The 19,407-nt window shown below is 37.6% G+C and overlaps 1 protein-coding gene across 1 annotated transcript in view; it reads left to right on the top strand.

The window, feature by feature from the left end:
* Positions 1-19,407, top strand: part of ADGRG6 (adhesion G protein-coupled receptor G6) — a gene marked incomplete at both ends in the record, with an annotated part of 129,578 nt that overhangs the window by 89,662 nt on the left and 20,509 nt on the right. The window contains 11 exons of the mRNA XM_084257908.1: positions 1,168-1,310; positions 3,424-3,601; positions 4,959-5,017; positions 5,495-5,705; positions 6,677-6,830; positions 8,162-8,296; positions 10,542-10,655; positions 12,362-12,407; positions 14,004-14,110; positions 17,612-17,739; positions 18,403-18,671. Coding sequence (XP_084114034.1) covers positions 1,168-1,310; positions 3,424-3,601; positions 4,959-5,017; positions 5,495-5,705; positions 6,677-6,830; positions 8,162-8,296; positions 10,542-10,655; positions 12,362-12,407; positions 14,004-14,110; positions 17,612-17,739; positions 18,403-18,671 — 1,544 coding nt within the window. The remainder of the gene's footprint in view (positions 1-1,167; positions 1,311-3,423; positions 3,602-4,958; positions 5,018-5,494; positions 5,706-6,676; positions 6,831-8,161; positions 8,297-10,541; positions 10,656-12,361; positions 12,408-14,003; positions 14,111-17,611; positions 17,740-18,402; positions 18,672-19,407) is intronic.

Below are 19,407 nucleotides of genomic sequence, written 5' to 3'. Positions count from 1 at the left end.
AAATATCTATCTAAAGATAATATTTATCTTTAGAATAGGAAGAAGATAAAATTTTATTATAAACTCAGAGCTTTAACATGAGAGAAAAAATTGCTCCTTTATATGACAAATTTTGTTTAATTTTCATTACTAGTTTTGATTTTTGCTACCGACTACCTCTGATTATAACAGAAAGTTTTACTAATTCAAATTATGGAACCAAAAGCTTTGATGGAGCTTTTAGAATTCATCTCTACTTCCCATAGAGATTTATTTTTAAAGACATTCAAGGTCAGGCATTCTATAACAACATCTTTGGTAATATGCTGGCCAATCATCAAGTACAATTTGAGTACTGACTTCATAACTTTCACCAAAGTACTTGCAAATGTTTGATGAAGATGGAAAATAATTTATCACCATTTTAGAGAAACTGTAAGGCATTTTCAAATAATAAAATCTTAATTTTAGTTTTTATTTTTAAAATTTTTAAAAGATTTATTTATTTATTTATATAAGAACCAGGGTACAGGACAGATGTGCGGGAGAGTGAGAGGATTCACCAGAGACAGGGCGGGGAACAGAACAGGCAGACTGATGAAATACACTGCTGAGGGGAGCAGTAGGCGAGACAGGAGAGGTCTGCTGCGCCATGTAGGACCCTCGCCAGCTGGCTTGGATTGAACCGGCGCGGGCGGCAGAGGCTGCGGACAGCTTCACAGCGCTGCGCTCAACCGCCTGTACCACCAGGGGAGGCCCTTAATAATTTTAAAAGTAAAATGATTGGTTTCATCAAAGTAGTTGAAATTGAATTTTTTAAAGTTTTTACTTGGGGCTATAAAGAAACAATGTAGATTTAACCACAAGTATGACCTTTTCTTCAATATATACTATGAAATATTATTCACCTTTTTTCCCCAAAAGAAATGGGGTGATACAAAATGCTGTTATAGATGCACACTATTATCCATGCAATATTTTATAAAATCTGTTCCCATTAAGATATTTTTAGTATTATAATCTATGTAGCAAAAGACATCAGTGACAGGACCTTGGTCTGTTTCTTCAATGTCAATACTTTTTGGTCATCTTACTACCAAAATGTTTTGTTTTTCCACTCCCTCCCCCAAAAAAATCACCAACCAGCTGACAGCCCCAATAACAACTCTATCTAAAATGATTTCCTAGGCTAACGATCTCAGCTCTTCTAGTTTACAATGCTACCAACAATCCCAATTTAGAAGGAAAAATCATTCAGCAGAAGATCTTAAAGAATAATGAATCCCTGGATGAAGGTTTGAGGCTGTTCACAGTGAATGTAAGGCAAAAGGGTAAGTAAGCACTTTCAACTTTTTTATAATATATATATGGAACTATATAGTCAAGTTTAATTAAACAACAACAAAAATATTCTTCCTTTGTATATTGGTTATCAATTTAAAGCTAATTTTCCTGAATGCTGAAAATCATTGTGTTGGTGACACTGTAACAAATGGATGACATGATAAGGGCAAAAGATATCAACTTTTTATCTGTGAATTCCAAGGACTGAAAATGGAAGTTTTCTGTCCCTTTTAATGATGCCGCTGTCTTTTTGGGAATAGGCCAGGAATCTGGGAGTTAGCCTTACCTAGTTTTTGTTTTTTTTTTTTTAAGATTTTATTATTATTTATTTATTTATATTAGAAACAGGGTACAGGCCAGATGTGCGGGAGGGTGAGAGGATTCACCGGAGACAGAGTGGGGAACAGAACAGGCAGACTGACGAAATATACTGCTGAGGGGAGCAGTGGGCGGCAGGAGAGGTCTGCGCGCCATGTGGGACCCTATAGTGGAGGCCGGAGATCAAACCGGTGTTGCAGAGGCTGCAGGCAACTTCACAGCCCAGCTCTCAAACACTGCGCCACCAGGGGAGGCCCTCATCTCCCTTCTTATACTTGACTTATTCTGTCTCTCCATGTGCCACTCTGACAAATTCCTGAGGTCTGCTTGCCATGTGGGACCCGCTGGCCGGCTGGGATCGAACTGGTGCTGCAGAGACTGTGGACAGCTTCACAGCATGGTGCTCAACCACCTGAGCCACCAGAGGAGGCCCCTAGCCTTACCTAGTTTTAATTCTTACCTGGACACCATTCCCAGCCTACTGCTAGCACTTGCCAAAAAATATCTTACTCTTATGCCTCCTTTCTATCTCTCTGCCCACACTGCCCCCTTCTCATCATCCACTTGATTATCACCTTCATAGTTTTAAAGACAGTTAATGTCACCTTTTCTAAATTGAAGCTTTTTCTGACACCTTTATGTGTAAGTAGATAGTACCACCTTTGAGCCTCCAGCTCCTGTAGTCCAGATTCCTAGAGAATCGCACAGCAGAAAACCAGTATTTGACTGGACCTATTTATGTTCTTATGTATTTTTATTTTTTTAAAGATTTATTTATTTATGCATATAAGAACTGGGGTACAGGCCAGAGGTGCAGGGAGTGAGAGGATTCACCAGACAGAGTTGGGGAGCAGAACAGGCAGACTGACCAAAATACACTGCTGAGGGGAGCAGTGGATGAGACAGGAGAGGTCTGCTGCGCCATGTGGGTCACCTTCCTGGCAGGCTGGTGATGGGGATTGAACTAGTGCTGCAGTGGCTAGCAATAGCTTGATAGCACTGTCTTTAACCCCTGCGCTACCAGGGAGGCCCCTGTATTTTTTTCTTTAAAAAGTAATTTCTTGTGAATTGAGAACATATCTTCTTTTTTCTTCTCCACCCTCACTTTCTATCTCCCCAGCATCTAGCACATCCTCCAAGTAAATATTTGAATAAAATGAGACTTGATTTTGACCAAAAAGACAGACAAGAAAAAGGAAAGTTATTGTCCTAATGTTATATACAATTATGATGCGTCATTTTATATATGTTACCTTGTGAAAAATGATAAAATTATGCTTTGAAGTTTCCCCAAGTGTTTTCATTTTCTCTAATATTATTTTTGAATAAATCTTTCTTTTTATAATTTAATCTGCTAATAATTTACATTAGAATGAGTATGTGGTTCATGTTTATACTCATTCAAGGGTGAAATTTTTATTTGATGGTTTTGGAAGATGTAATCATTTTTATATCTGAAATGTATTATATATGAATTTCTTTGAATTTCTAAATGTTTACAAATTCTGACCATAAAAAAGTAGGATTTTAGTATTATATAAAATAAATACCATGCCAACTTTGTCGCTTCAAAAAATACATGAATATTTCTCATGTGATTTTTATTTTTCACATAGATGCATGTCCTCGGGAGGAGCTCCCCAAAGGTTATATATGGCCCTCCATCTCGCCCAGGACACACAGACTAACTTGTAGAGGGAAGACTAATGTCAAGGCCATAAGGGAGTGGTAATACTTTCTTTGACTTTTGCTAGTAAAGCCCCATGTTATCCACTTTCCCAGGTAGCACAGACTGCACAGTAGCCCACATGCCCTGGGTATCGACTAAAAGACGGGTGGGGATCTCTGGGCGCCTAAATCATTCACTCCATGGGAGATCAGGAGAAGCCGAGGTGGGTAGGTTACCAAGAAAAGCCTTTTTACTCCAAGCAGATCTTAATCTAATTTTTAAAGAAAGAAGGTGACATTTGGAATCCAGAGGCTGACTCTAGTGCACCTTATGTTTGGGTGACTTGAGCCACTGCACAGCCATGGCATGTGCATCTGAAATGCCATTATTTTGGACCTTTTTTGGAATGGCAATTTTTTAAAAAGATTTATTTATTTATTTGATACAAGAACCGGGGTACAGGCCAGATGCACAGGAGGGTGAGAGGATTCACCAGAGAAAGAGTAGGGAACAGAACAGGCAGACCGACGAAATACACTGCTGAGGGGAGCAGCGGGCGAGACAGGAGAGGTCTGTCTCGCCATGTGGGACCCTCGCCGGCCATCCGGGATCGAACCCACGCTGCAGAGGCTGCAGACATCTTCACAGCGTAGCGCTCAACCGCCTGCGCCACCAGGTGAGGCCCTGGAATGGCAGTTTTTGAAGCAGGGAATAAAAATAGGTGCAGGGGTTAAAGAGAGTGCTATCAAGCTACTGCTAGCCACTGCAGCACAAGTTTGATCCCTGGCCTCCCAGGGAGTTGACCCACATGGTGCAGCAGACTTCTCTAGTCTCCCCTGCCGCTCCCCTCAGCAGTGTATTTCAGATCTGCCTGTTCTGCTCCCCACTATCTCTGGTGAATCCTCTCACCCCCCATCCCACACCTCTGGCTTACACCCCAGTTTTTGTATGCATAAATAAATAAATTTAAAAAATGATCAAAGTAGGACAGTCTGCTAATGGAGACTGTCAGGCTGTAGATTTTTGCTAAATGTTTAACAGAAAGTTCAAAGGCATGGCCATTGCAGAGGATTCACCCAAAAGGAACTCAAATGCAGTGGCATCTATCCTGTCCCTAGTTAGAATTTTCTTGGGGATAATTCACAAGCTGAAACTGCTCAGGTAGAAAAGTTTTGCACCTTACCTGTGGTCAGAAAAAAAGAAGGGGATTTTAGAGACTTAGTGACTTGAGTGGGAAATGTGGGTATACCTTCTTCTGTCTACCAGAACTTGGAAAATTCCTTGACTTACCTAAATTTATTTCCTTGTCTATAAAGGGTGGATCAGAATCTGCCTTATGGAGTGATATGAAATCAAAATCAGATTTTGTGTGAAAGGTTTTTAAAGTGATCCTTGCCCCCTGTTACTAAATATGTCTTTAATCTTATTAGCCTGATATATCCTAGGTGAGGACAGTTTACTGGTATTTTGTTTTTGTAATACATGCATCTGATTTTTTCCAGTAAGCATTTTCATTTCATTATATTACAGTCTTATTGTCAAATGAAATTTAACTCCATATCAAAGCAAAGTCTAAAACCTATCATTAATTTTCTCAGTTATAATGTCACATATGGCATAATCTGAACTATCATTTTTTGGTTCAAAGCATCAGGTACAACCAAACTTACGTCTACTGGGGACCTCCTGATCTCTCTAATTGTACACGTAAGTGATTTTTTTCACTTCTCCAAGACAAAATGAAATGACCTCATGCTCTGTGGATACTGTTAGAATACTAAAGACTAGGCAAATGATTATTTCATGTAAGGTAGAAAATAATGTTTTTCCTCATTCTAATGTTTTGTTCTATTATCCTGGAGAGATTAAAAAGAGTAAAAAAGTTTTAAAGAAGACTTAAAAATAATGTATCCGTTGATATTGATACCAATTACTTGTAGTTTTGTGTTACATTTTTAACCATCAGATTCACACAAATACAGTGATTGTGGGAGCATAACTTTTAGAACCATATGTGATAAGTGGGCCCTCCAAGTTACTTACCTGAGTTGCTCAGTTTCTAGGACATACAGTTTGCTGCTTCAATGATACATTGATAAAATGTCACATGGATTTATATTCCCAGGAATGCTCAAAATGCACAGGTAAAACATTGTATCGTTGTTTCTTCTGCCTTTTTTTTAGAAGAAGCAAATACAATTGCCAATGAGATTTTAAATTTAACCAGTGATGTGCAGAACTTAAACTCAGCCAATATCAGCAGCATTGTAGATCAGGTCAAAAAGCTTGTGAATAAAGAAGACTACATCGACATCACCCTTGGCTCAACCATAATGAAAATTTTTTCCAATATCTTAACCAGTCCAGCTGATGAATTGCAGAATTCCTCTTCTGAGTAAGTTTTTATGTTTTTTCTTCTGGAGAGTATAATTGCTTAAGTATATTATTATATAATTTCTCACATAGTTGAATGCTTGGCACTGAGACCTAATAGTTCAAACCTCTACACTATCTGCTGATATTTTCCAACGTCACTCATAGAAAGAACTTGAAAGTTCTATTTTCTTTTTTTGGAGACATGTAACTTGCAGAATGATTAGGGTTGTTATCTAAATAGATATGTAAGGAGTTCTATGATAGCATCACTAGTATTTCATTTTAACTGAATATATTAACTGGTTAAATCAGAAGATGAACAGACTATCACAAATATTCATTTATGACACTTTTTGTTTGCAAAGGAGACAGCAATCATTGAACTCACATCTTTTAGGCATAATTTGGTCACAGTTAGTATCCTGTGAAATTAAATTGCTTAAGGTCAAAATGTACCTACTTTTACCAGTTCCACTTGTATCCAGTGATTTCACTTGATGTATTATGATATTTAATTTCTTTCTTTCTAGTGCCTTCCTTTCAACCAAATTTCTTAGGTGAAAATTTTGTATTTTTAAAAATGTATTCTTTAATTTGCCTTATCCACAAAATAATTACAAGCATTTTTTTCAGTGTCTCATAGTTTACTTTGCCACATTATTTCCTTTGATTATTGGTCAGTTACGAAGTAGGGTAGAGAGTTTTTCATATGAAGAAAAGAAGGCTAAGATAGGGGAAAAACAGGTATTTGTTAGAATGATTAAATTATTGATTTTCGTTAAGGTATACATTCCTCTTGAGGAAGTATCTATACTGTGGTTCTGTGTTTTAACTGATATTATTGTAGTCTGGAGTTATTTTGTAGACATTCATGCTCAGATCAAAGAATTTAAAGACAGTTTTATTCTGTTTATATTTCTCCCTGTAGCAAATCGTGTGTGTATGGGTACCTAAAACATGATAATAACAGTGGTATTGTCATTCCTTTAGAGCTTTAAAAACAATTGATGAATTGGCCTTCAAGATAGACCTAAGTATCACACCACGTGTGACTATTTCAACTCGCAATTTGGCTCTTGGAGTGTCAAATGAAACTTTAAATTTTAGCATCGGTCTTCCAGGCGATAATGAATCATATTTCCAGGTAACCAGTCAGTGTTTCTTTAATTGCAATTAATCACACAAATAAAATTTTTCTCATCACCTACCAGTTGCTACTTCAAGGAGATCTTGGTTCAAGTTGGCAGGCAGGTCTGGAGATTGCCTAATATGTGTAGTAGCAATGACTTTAAGTTATGTCATTGCCTAGAGAAGGAATACTTTCAGAACCTGAGTGATAGAGATGGCCATTTTACCATTCTATAAGTGGTGATAATGGACCTAAATATTAAAGCATGAATAAGGGCCACATTGTTAAGAGGAAGGGGGTGGGGGTCAGTTTGGTCAGAGAAAGAGCTTTATTAAAAGGTGGGAAAGAAACTTGGTGTATGTTCTTTGCCAGTGATTCTGCAGGGCTTGTCAAAACATGTTTCTGGGTCCCATCCATGAAGACAGTTATTTAGTATGTCTTGGGTGGACCTAATTTACACTTTTAACAGGTTCCAGGTATTGCTGAATTTGCTGGTCTGAGGATTATGCTTTGAGAACCAGTGATATCAAAACTGGGATTAACAGGGGACAGTGGGCGGGACAGGAAAGGTGGGCCTAGATTCATGGAGAGACTCTGACCTGTTCAAGTGATAATTCATCAAGTAATTTTTAAGTCTCTCCTGTGTGCTAGACAGTATTAGCCACTATCCACGTCATCTTTGACATGGGAAAACACACATGTGGTGTGTGATACTTACTTGTGGAGATAAAATAATAAAAATCTGGATATAAGGAAGAAAACCTCTTTTTCTGTTATAGACAAGGAGTTCTTTGGGGGTAATTCTGTTTAATATTTTAAATAAGAGTGAAAACTCAGTCGGCCTCAGTCTCATTCAAGTATATTTTCAGGAAAATACTCTTTGGCCTGATCTATGGGTTCAGGAAAAATGATATCCAAGAGTATTCATAAAATGTCAGTTGTTTCCTCTATGTAGAGATACTTATTCTCAGAAGTTAAAAAATTAATTATAGTCTTTTGTTGGTATCGTAGTTATTTTTCATGAAGTGTTCTGAGAAAACTTCAAAATCTATTAAATGTAAATCTAATTCTTATATTTGAAAATATTAACTGATTTATAGACTTCTCAGTTTGCCTTAGTTAAAATCAATGCTATTTCCTAGCTGTACCATGTATAGGGGTTCACCCAGGAAGGCTGTGCCATGTGTAAGAGTTCACCCAGGAGGACATGGTCTTACTAGAAGGAAAGCCCTGTCCTAAATACATTGAGACTTATACTTATTCTCCTGCCTTAATAGCACGTGGAGTAAAACTATCATGGCAATGCAATTGTGATTATTCAACTAATATATCTCTCTGTATGACAGATGGATTTTGAAAGTGGACAAATGGATCCACTGGCTTCTGTAATTTTGCCTCCAAATCTATTTGAAAATTTAAGTCAAGAAGATTCCATGAGCAGAGCACAGTTTACTTTCTTTAATAAAACTGGACTTTTCGGGGTAAGTGTTCTTTTAATTATTAGTTTCAACTGGAAAATTGAGTTTCTTTGTTCAAAGGGAAATATGGAATTTCAGATACCTTGGAAATATATCCAGAGGTCTGGAGAAGTTAACTTTTTGTACATTCAAAGATGGAAAACTTTAACATAATTGTTTAAATATTTTATTTCAGATAATTATGCTTATTAACAGGATGTTTTCTTTTGAGTTTTTAAATTAATCACATAATATATTAAGACTTGCATAATAGAATTAAAAATGGAATTTGTCAAAAAGTTATGACTTATTATTCCTTTTTTAAAATATACGCTCTAACAATTTAGACCTTCAGGTTAAAGAAACCAAAGGAAAGAGTTTTTTTTCAATTCAGCAGGAAGCAGAGCTTATATAATGAGCAGCATTCTTGGCTTTAATCATTTTTCTCATTAGTGTTTTAAATGACCTTTGGCCTTCACACATTCCCCAAATAAGGTGGTATTGTGCTGAGTACATATTATCATTTTTATTGGCATTGTTTCTAGATACTAGAAAGTCTACTGCTAGCAAACACTGGTGACCTCTAGTTGCCTTCGAAAATACAACCATCCAGTGCAGTTTCACTGAGCCTTTTTTAAAAAAATAAAAATAATGTAATTAAATTGAGTATACCTGTCTATATCAATAAATGTGACTAATGTAGGAGAAAATGGCAAGTTTCAAAGCCAATAGAAATGTTATTACTAGACCTGCCTGTTACATCATTTATACAGGAATAGCAAAGTAGGCTACAGAGAAGCAAAGCAATACCATGAAATCATTTGCAGTAATTAATTCCAAAACTTTACATTTTTATTAGCTAATATTTTAGAAACAAACTATATAGAAATTCTGATATTAAGAGTGCAATTACTTGTAATTACTCTGAAAGGTTTAATAGCTATGAACAGATTAAACTGTTTTTTATTTGAGACTTACCATTGTCACCTTTAAAAACCATACAAAATATACAGAGTGTCACAAAATATGCATGGGGGGCCATCCCATCAGAGGAAGGGCTAAGCTCCGGGGAAGGATTTAGGACAACTCAGAGTTGAAAGAATTTGTTATTGTCTTATTGCGACTCTTCCTTTTTCTACACCATCTATACCACCTTCTCCTTTGACATCTCCCAAAGTAATTATTAGGAAATATGTGTATGTTTTATAAAATAAATTTATAGCAGTGTGAAATAGTTTTAAGTTTCTGTGGTCCCCCCTTCACACTGTGAACAAGATAGAGTATTTTTTAAAAGATTTATTTATGCATACAAGAACTGGGGTACAGGCCAGAGGTGCAGGGATTGAATGTATTCACCAGAAACAGAGTAGGGAGCAGAACAGGCGGATTGACTGAAATACACTGTTGAGGGGAGCAGCGGGCGAGACAGGAGGGGTCTGCTGGGCCATGTGGGTCAGCTCCTTGTCCAGCTGGGGATCCAACTCCTGCTATAGTGGCTGCTGATAGCTTCATAGTGCTGAGATTTAACCCCTTCCGCCACCAGGGATGCTGAAGATAGAGTATTTTTAAAGGTAAGTTTAGGTATCCCCAAGCCAAAGATGAATGTGCGAATGACCACACTAAAGTAATAAAAAGCTATATTCTGAATGCTGAGTGTCATTGGCCATTGAAGAAATCCTACACTTATTCCAAAACAACTGATTTATAAGCTGCAATAGAGTAATTCAGGAGGTTCAGCAAGAAACACGACGGGGAAAAGAAAGTAGTGATATTTCCCTGGAGGGACAGTTTTGTGGGTCCAATCATTTTGCAGCATAGATGCACTAATTTGATTTCCTGAGAACTGAATCTGTGAAATGGAAGCTGCAATTGGGCTGTTGTCATGGATATGAAATGTTATTGTATGCTTTTTAAAATATTTTTCACACCATATTTTCTAATTTTTTTGCAGCTTTTATGTATTTATATTAGTTATGGGTTTGCATTGTTTCAGGTGTTAAATGGCTGGGCATTAGTTATAGCAATCAAGAATGAAGTTTTCTGCACAGTGCCTTAAACATTCACTGCTAATGTTCCTTCAGTGTATTTATTGTAATAAGGGAAATAGCAAAGCTGTTTCAGGAAAGCCAGCATTTTGGTCTTATAAACAGGATGTTCTATAATTGAAGATCTTAAGTGTAAAAAGTGCTGACAGTTTGCTTATTTTGGAGCCCCCAAATAAAATAAAAGTGTGTACTTCTGACTAATACACAATTTATTTTCTTTAAAGGGTGTAAAAAACAACGAGAGCCACTTAGTGAGTTATGTGATGGCATGCAGTATTGGAAACATTACCATCCACGATCTGAAGGATCCTGTTCAAATCAAAATCAAACACACTGAGGTAAAAAAATAAAGATGATGCAAAGAGCGATGGAACAGTAGAAGCCTCTTTTGGTGAACTGTGGCTTTTGTTCCTTTACATGATCAAAGTAACTGGGCAGGGGTGGGAGTGTGGAGGAACACCTAGTCGGTTAGTGGCCGAATGTCACAATAAACTGTGGCAACTGGAGTGTGTGTGTGTGTTGCGGGGGTGGGGGGATTAGTCATTTCTAGAACTCAGGAAAAGAATGGGAGCCAATGGTTATTTTGAAGAAACCACATATATTCAAGTAAATTAGGTGCAGATTCATTGCACAGTCCTGCTGTTACAGGTTTTGATTGTATTTTAAAGTCAAAGATTGCTGCAGCTGGGAAGTAGAGGGAAACAAGAGAAAGCTGACTCATCCTTTGACAGATTAGTAATTGTCTACATCTCTGCCAAGGTTGCTGTCTGTCTACCTACCTACCTTTCTATCTTGCTTCATTTCTCTTGCTCTCATCTGTTTATGAGAGGGTTCTTACTATCTGAGGGTTCTTACTATATGTACTCTCTAGCCCAGCCATGTGGCTCCCCCTCCCATAGATGGTCCAGACATCACTCTGCCATTAGGCAGGAAGATGGAGGGAAGTGAGCTGGCAGATAAGGACTAAGGCTTGGAAGTAAATGATCTAAGAAGGAGGCTCCCTTTGTCACTGAACCCCTTGAGACTCAACGTTCTACCTGTTCATTCCTTTGTTTCAGTGTCTGCATCCATAATGAGTGTTATTTTGATCACAAAATAGACATGATATAAAATTACTAGTTTTACTATTTTTAAGTATACAGCTCGGTGGCATTAAGTATATTCATACTGTTCTGCTACCATTTCACATCCATCTCCAGAAGTTTTTCTCTCCCCCAACTGCAAACATGTGCCCATTAAGCCACAGCTCCCCAATTCCCCCTCCCAGCCCCCAGCAGCCATTGTTCTACTCTCTGTCTCTCTCTGTCTCTGTCTCTCTCTCTGTCTCTCTCTGTCTCTCTCTCTCTCTCTCTCTCTCTCTCTCGGAATTTCCCCATGTAAGTGGAATCACATGGTATTTGTCTTTTTGTGACTGGTTTATTCCACTTAACATATTTCAGGTTCATCCATATAGCACGTGCCAGGATCTCCTCTCTCTTTAAGTGTGGATAATATTCTGTTGTGTATATGTATATGTATGTAATATATGCTTATATAATGTATTATAATATATGCTTATATGCTTATATTATAGCATATGTTTATATATATTCTTCTTACGTATCATAATATAAATATTATGGAATTCTAATACACATTAAAATACACACACCCCATTTTTTCTTACCCATGTGTCAGGTGATGGACACTTTGGTCCACCTTTGGCTCTTATGACTAATGCTGCGAAGAATGTGAGTGTGCAGTATCTGTTTGAGTGCCAGTTTTAATTACTTTAATAGGGAATTACATTTTACAATGAGACATAAATTGAACCTGCAGATAGATGGATAACAGGATCCCTCATGGAGTTAGTTATAGTTGATTTCCACTTAGAGTCTTTGTGAAAGGAGATTCCCCTGCACTGCCTGCCTTTCTGAGGTCATATTGGCATGACTAAGGCAAATCTATTTCTTTGTGAAAACCTTAACATTTTCACATATTCAAATTGTATGATTTTTTCATTTATTTTAAACAGTGTCACATGTTTATTGTTATGTTAATATAGGCAGTGCCTCATTCCATCTGTGCCTTCTGGGATCTAAACAAAAATGGTAAGTTTTAAAATATTGACTGTCTTAATAAAAACTGAATTTGAAACCTTGTTAAACACCCCCCTCTTCTTTCATTTTACCCTGGACCACAGTGAGTCACAATGTAAGTGTGATGGTGACTAAGCTGCAGACTTTAGTTTAGGGAGCTTGAGAAGCGGTATCTAATTTCTGTAACTATTCATTCTTGCAGACAAGAAGATACGGGAAGATCTGACTTTTTTTAGTGGCAAACAACCTCTGACCTTAGTTATTTATAAAATACATTGTATTGTACTTTATATATTGCTATGCATTGTTAATGCACTGTTGTGGCCACTTTCAGATGACTGTTCATATATACTTGATCTCATTCTTCTAGACCACTGCAGAGATTATTTGATATACACGAGGCAGATAATTTAAAATTCAGCTTTTAGACCTCAGATTATGGGGAGTGGGTGGATGTTCATTTAAAAAAAAACTAAATGTAGGATTAGTTACAATGGGTATATATTATTTGAAAGAAGTGCACTACCTCCAGAATGCCATTTGCAGATCAAGAGAGAAAGGCAAAATTAAGGGGTGAATTACTGGGTGAAAAGTGGGGAGCTTTCTTTGACGGGAAGGACAAGTCATGAACCCCCTTATTCTGCCCCCAAAGGTATCCCCTCAAAAAGCCCTAGTGGGATTCTGGTGACCACATCAAGTCAGTGTGGGTGGGTGTGTCTTGTGGAGGAGTCCTAAGCCTCTTTCCTGATGCTCCTTGTCAAAAGCTGAAAACTTTTTATTACTGTTCAGTTTCTAGTTGTATAATTTTGAGAAGAGTCTGATTTACTAGATATATATTAATAGTTAAAAATGATACCTCCTTGCAGTCTTAAAATAGTCTTCAAATATAGGAGGGGCTTATATTTCATAACATACCGTAAAAGTCGGGGCAGTATGTTATAACAAGCTATGTTGCACATAGCCCCTGTGTACATAATAGCATGTTCCAGAGAAGTAGATCTTTGTCCTTGTGTCCTCCCCAAAACAGATTGGCTCAAGATAAAAATAATGCATTGCTGTCATACATTGGTGTATGTTATATTTGTATTTTTATGGAAGTTGATTTTAAAATATATTAAAAATTGAACAAACCTGGGCTTCCCTGGTGGCGCAGCAGGTTGAGAGCAGCGCTGTGGAGCCGTCCGCAGCTTTTGCAGCGCTGGTTCGTTTCCCGGCTGGCCAGGGAGATACCCACATGTGTGGCAGACCTCTCCTGTCATGTCTGCTGCTCCCCACAGCAGTGCTTTTGGTCCGTCTGCCTGTTCTGATCCCTGCTCTGTCTCTGGTGAATCCTCCCACCCTCCCATGCCTCTGGCCTGTACCCCAACTCTTGTATAAATAAATAAAAGATCCTTAAAAAAAATTGAACAAACCCAGTTGAACCCAGTTGAAAACCACTGATAATCTCTGCCTACTCACTGCCAACATCCTCAGATTCCAGGAATCTTAATTCTAAGTATTGGCAACTTTCACAATATAATATGCTTATAGTGAAACAGTAAAGGCATCTGAGGCATATTTCCTTAAACAAAATGTCATCCAACAATGTTTATTGATTTTCTCCTATAGAAAATTTTGGATTTTGGAACAGATCAGGATGCGATGCACAAACAAATGCAGAAAAGAACGAAACGGTGTGCCTGTGTAACCACCTCACACACTTCGGAGTTCTGCTGGTAAGGGAAGAATTTCTAAACTCACTATGAAATACCATTTTGGAAGGCTTACTTCTTTATGTCAGTGAGCTGTTTTAAATTATGTGTCTGGGTATTATTTCCTAATAATTTTCACCTGTACCCTGAATCCTGATTTTTTAATGAAGTACTAATTAGCAGAAATCATAGCTTAAAATATGCAAATGTAATTATAGAAAAGTACCATAACTGAAATGAATGATGCTGATAAATAATCTCAGAAATAGGAAAATCACCATGAGACCCTTGAATTAATTAGAAGGAAACTGAGAGAGAGGGAGATACAGAAAAGTTAAGAAAATGTTAGGTTTTGCTAATATGGAAGGGAACAGTGAAAAATTTCATTGCAATTCTTAGAGTATATTATTTCTCTGTATATTAGGATGTTACTTTGTACAGGTACTGCGCTACATGATCAAGCTGTGATCCTAAAGGACCACAGACCCCCTTCCTGCTCATCTCAACCTGGTAGGGCAGGTTAGTGAGTAGGAAGAGCATGGATTCTTCTGGCCTATAAAATAGAGAATGGAAATGCTATTTCTCCCACTATTAGGCCTTCATATTCTTTTCTTCTTTCTTTCTTATGGCCCTGTTTTTATCTCATTAACCAGCCTCAAACAAAATTAGACAGTTTCAAACAAATATTGGATCTCATTGACGTGTATTTTTACCCACCAAATTTTCAGGAGCCTCGCCACATCCAGCGACTTGTTTGATCATCCACAGACTCATACCTTTACCTTATAGCTGACACACACCTGTGTTTTTCACAGATATGATGGTGTGTGATCAGTGCAACCCTCAGACCCAAAGAGAGCCATTGTTTTTCTGTAGTTTCCATGAAGGGATCAGTCACAGTGGCTTTCTAACTGCAGGTGTGTGTAACCAACTGTGTGCTGAAGCAGTAGAACTTTCAGTCTCATATTCGAATCACAGACATCGAGTTGTGTTTATCCCCTCCCTTTAATCTGACCCCCACTTCCTTCGGGGCTTCCTGTGGAGAGGAAGCAGTGAGGAACTGTGGGATGTAGTACTTGGCTCAGAAATCTACATGGCCCGTGTAAATGTCTATTGTCCTAAGTAAGCCTGCAAGTTGTCATTTTGCTGACAAGCCAGTACTTCAGTGCCCTGAGGCGTAAGAACAAGTCTTTTAAAAAGTAACAGTCAGAGAAAATAATTATGTAATGTTTTCAGACTCTAAATATTTTTTCTTTACTGCTAGAGCATGAAAATGAACAATTAAACAATAATATGTTTTCCCTAAGTAATTAAAAGGAAAAAAACCCTCAATTTTCTTTCATGTTCTCTTTTCTCCAGAAGTGATGTGACAGCAGGCATTTTTTAAAAAGAAAACATATTTTACATGATTACTCATATAAGGTATAGAAGCTTTAGCTTAGTTTGTGTATTTCAGCTATGTGTATGTCATGTGTGTGCATGCACATGTGTGTTTGAGCGTGATTTTAAATTCAATAATAGCTAACATGAACACAGTTCACTGTTCAGAGATGTTTTATATACAAAGGTTGACTTCTCTATTTGGGGTGGTCCATTTCTTCATATATTGTTTACATTTCACTATGAGTTTGTAACTATTACTTTTTCTGTTGCCATCTGATTTAAACAGTTTTTCATGTCTGTGAAGTGATAATACATTTTCGATGCTCCCCTTCCATTTCCCACCTTGGCTACATTTGCAGCATTTTATACTGCTGGATGAAAACTCCAGAGTGTATCCTTTCTGGCAGCATGCTCCATCCTTTCAGCTTTTCCGGACCACCAGGACTTTGTTAAAGAGTCTCTCTTGACTTTCAAATTCTTTGTTCTCTTGCATAAGATATTTTCACTGTCTGCACCCACCATCTGAGAAGCTACAAATGTGTAACCCAAGCCCATAACTAGGTCTTCCAGTCTGAAAATGTGTCATACATTTAATGTCCTCTGGTATATTTTTTGTAGTAAAACTGATTTTCATTTTTTAACATTAGTACATATTCATATTGGCTAGTTTAAGGGGAAAATTTTTTCATATTCTTCATCCTCTAGCAGTACAAAACTGTGTAGGAATTATGTGTGAATAAGCATCAGTAAATATCATTATTTTATTAATTAGAGTTTAAATTATGACATTGTGTTTTTGCAAATCAGCTACTTCACATATATAACAGCCATAGGTTTTCAAGAGGCAATGACAGGTCATTTATCATTCTAGACCATGTCTCTGGAGTAACCAAAATGTTCTGCATCAGTGTCACTGACTCTAGCCCCATCCCCTGTGCCATGGGGGTGCCAAATCCTTCCAATGTTTTAAGGGATTCTAGGATGAGGAAGATACGGAAAGTCCCCTTTGCTCTTGCTGGCAGTCACTTTGTACATTTCTTTGTGTCACTGAGGTGCTGTTACCTCAATGTTACTGTTAGTGCATCAGCCAAACCTGAAAGTGAGTCCCTTGTCTCAATTTCACTCACAGACAAGCCCCACACACTGGAGGCCTTCATGTGAGCTGCCGATTTCACTGACATTTTGGTGAAAATTAAAGAAAATTAACACAGAGAATGAAATAGATCAAACAAACATGGGTGCTATTTTTTTCATAATATAAGACCTAAAAGTTTCAGTAGATTTGCCTTTTGAAATATGTGTCTTCTCCAAGAAGGCTCCACTTTCCATTATGTGCATAATGGAGAGACCTTTCTCCTCCAGCCAGGACTGAGTAACTGGTCTTAACTCAACATTTATCCCTGTCCCAATACCCCATATAAGGAGGGAACAAAAGATTTTCCTACCAGGCCCATACTTTACAAATTTGTTTCTGCCTGGTGGAATTAATACTTTATGTTAATATGCAAGAAAGTTTTATGTCTTTCCACTCCAGGATAACCCTAACACTTTAATTGGTGCCCTTTCAAGTCCATAAGGATTACAAAACTGTGACCCTCAAACTATAACCCTCCCCTTACATACCAATCTTTGAAATGATCACAGAAGCCTCCGTACCAAGCTCAGAGCCCGAAACCCTCAGAGCCAGTACCCACCTCCGTCTGCTGGCTGAGCCCCTACCTACAGGACCTAGGACCCTCCCAAGGGCTTGGCTGTGTGGACCACACTAACCTCCATTTGCATTTGTGTCCCCAACCCTGCAAATGTTAAGGGTGGCCCTGCTCATTTATTCTGCAAGGTAACTACCTCCTCCCCTCTTTCTGTCGGGGTGTCAGTGGCTTTGTTCTTCTCCTTATACTGGTGTGCAAAGAGATTGGATAACAAGGTAACCATTTGTACAACTTGGCTTGCTCCTTCAGTAATGCTGTAATTTTGTTTCATGGAGTGATGGATAAAGGTACAATAAATGGAAGTGTCCACACTGATTAACACTATTGCTACTAGCCCCTAAGATTGAGTTGCTCCTATGCTAGCATGAGCTTTCTGATACATCTTTCTCATGAAAAGAAACGTTCTTATAGGTACTTCCCATCTTTTGTGTAGGATCTTCAAGGATCTGCCTCACAAATGGATGCAAAAAACACTAAAATTCTGACCTTCATCTCTTACGTTGGGTGTGGCATATCTGCTATTTTTTCAGCAGCAACTCTCCTGACTTATATTGCTTTTGAGTAAGTATTTTTCTAACTGCCAAACCAAGTGCTAACTGTTCCAAAATGAATAAGAAAACTGCCTCTTCTTTTAAAAACATTTATACTCTTTGTGATGATTCACATAGGGTGGTTCAATGTTAATATTAAGGTTTCTCTGAAGATGCATCGTGCAATATGAATTTTCCAGCTCTAGAATCTTCTTAAAATTACTGTATTTCTAATTCTCAAAATGCATTTAAAACTGTTAGAGATTATTAACATTTAAAAATATTGTCGAAAATGCTTTTTATATGATCGTAAAAGACAAAATCACTTGCTTCACAAATTTTATAAAATGAATTCTGAAATAGAGCATTCAAAAATGATCCTTACCCATTAAAAATCAAGAAGGTTGGAAATGTACTAGGGAAATTGTTTTTTAACAAAAATATCAACTTTCTAACTCAGTTTACCTGGATTAAAAAAGTCATTCAGTTGAAACTTTCATAAACAATTAGAAGCAGTTTTGAAATAAAAATAATATTTAAAAAAACCTTTATAACTTTCCAAAGCCCTCCTCCTAGTGAGACCATGGCCTAAAAAGATTCTAATGCATTGCCAAGCTCTGTAAGACATTACTACCTGTGGTTCAGTGATTTATTTACAGGGTTAGTTCTTGTATGTCTTTTCTTTCTTTTTTAGAAAATTGCGAAGGGATTATCCCTCCAAAATCTTGATGAACCTGAGCACAGCTCTGCTGTTCCTGAATCTTCTCTTCCTCTTGGATGGCTGGGTCGCCTCCTTCCAGATGGATGGGCTTTGCACTGCCGTGGCTGCCCTGCTGCATTTCTTCCTCCTAACAACCTTTACCTGGATGGGGCTGGAAGCCATTCACATGTACATTGCCCTGGTGAAAGTGTTTAACACTTACATCCGCCGATATATACTGAAATTCTGCATCATTGGCTGGGGTAAGACTCTAAAATGTTTTGGTTTTGTTTTAACTATTATGGGCAGCTGTCAGTTTTTGGTAAGAAAATCCTATTTTGAAAGAATAAAACTGCTAGAAACTACTTCTAAATTGCAAAGGATGTGGACATGACATACATATCCTAAGGAAGAACAGGATTTTTAAAAACAACCATTCAATAGCCTTCAACATATTCAGGAGTAAGGCAAAATGTTCAACTCTTGAGTCACCACTTACTTCCTTTGCCCAGAGCCAGCCCACCTGAGTCTGGAGAAGCAACTGTGGATAGTGGTGCATTTCTATTGTATTTCAAAATTTGAAACCCTCCTCAGAATCCTAACTATACTCACCCTAGATGCATGCCCATGTCTTAGAACAAGAGGGAGAAATAGTGTGTATGTGTGTGCAACCAGAATATGGACAGAATTCTTGACTTGAACTTCTTAACATTCTTCAGACAGATGTGGATGGTTGTATTTGCCTTTTTGGGATCTTTTAATCTTTTTTTTTTAATCTGGGTTTTATATTGCACCAGGCATTTTAGACCTTGTTCTTTTCAGAGAGCAATGTAGAAGTAGGAGACATTCCAAGGTGTTCAGTACCACAGTAGGAGCAAATAAATGGATCTTTCAGGAAGTTTGGATGGTTAGAATTAGCTTTTGCCTGCTGACATACACATGGAAATAATTATTGATTGATTCTTTTTTAAAAAAGATATATTTAGGGCCTCCCCTGGT

This window comes from Talpa europaea, assembly GCF_964194135.1.
Source record: "Talpa europaea genome assembly, chromosome: 2".
Classification (NCBI taxonomy): Eukaryota; Metazoa; Chordata; class Mammalia; order Eulipotyphla; family Talpidae; genus Talpa; species Talpa europaea.
The sequence above is the reverse complement of the archived record's forward strand: the minus strand, read 5'-3'. Positions and strand labels throughout refer to the sequence as shown.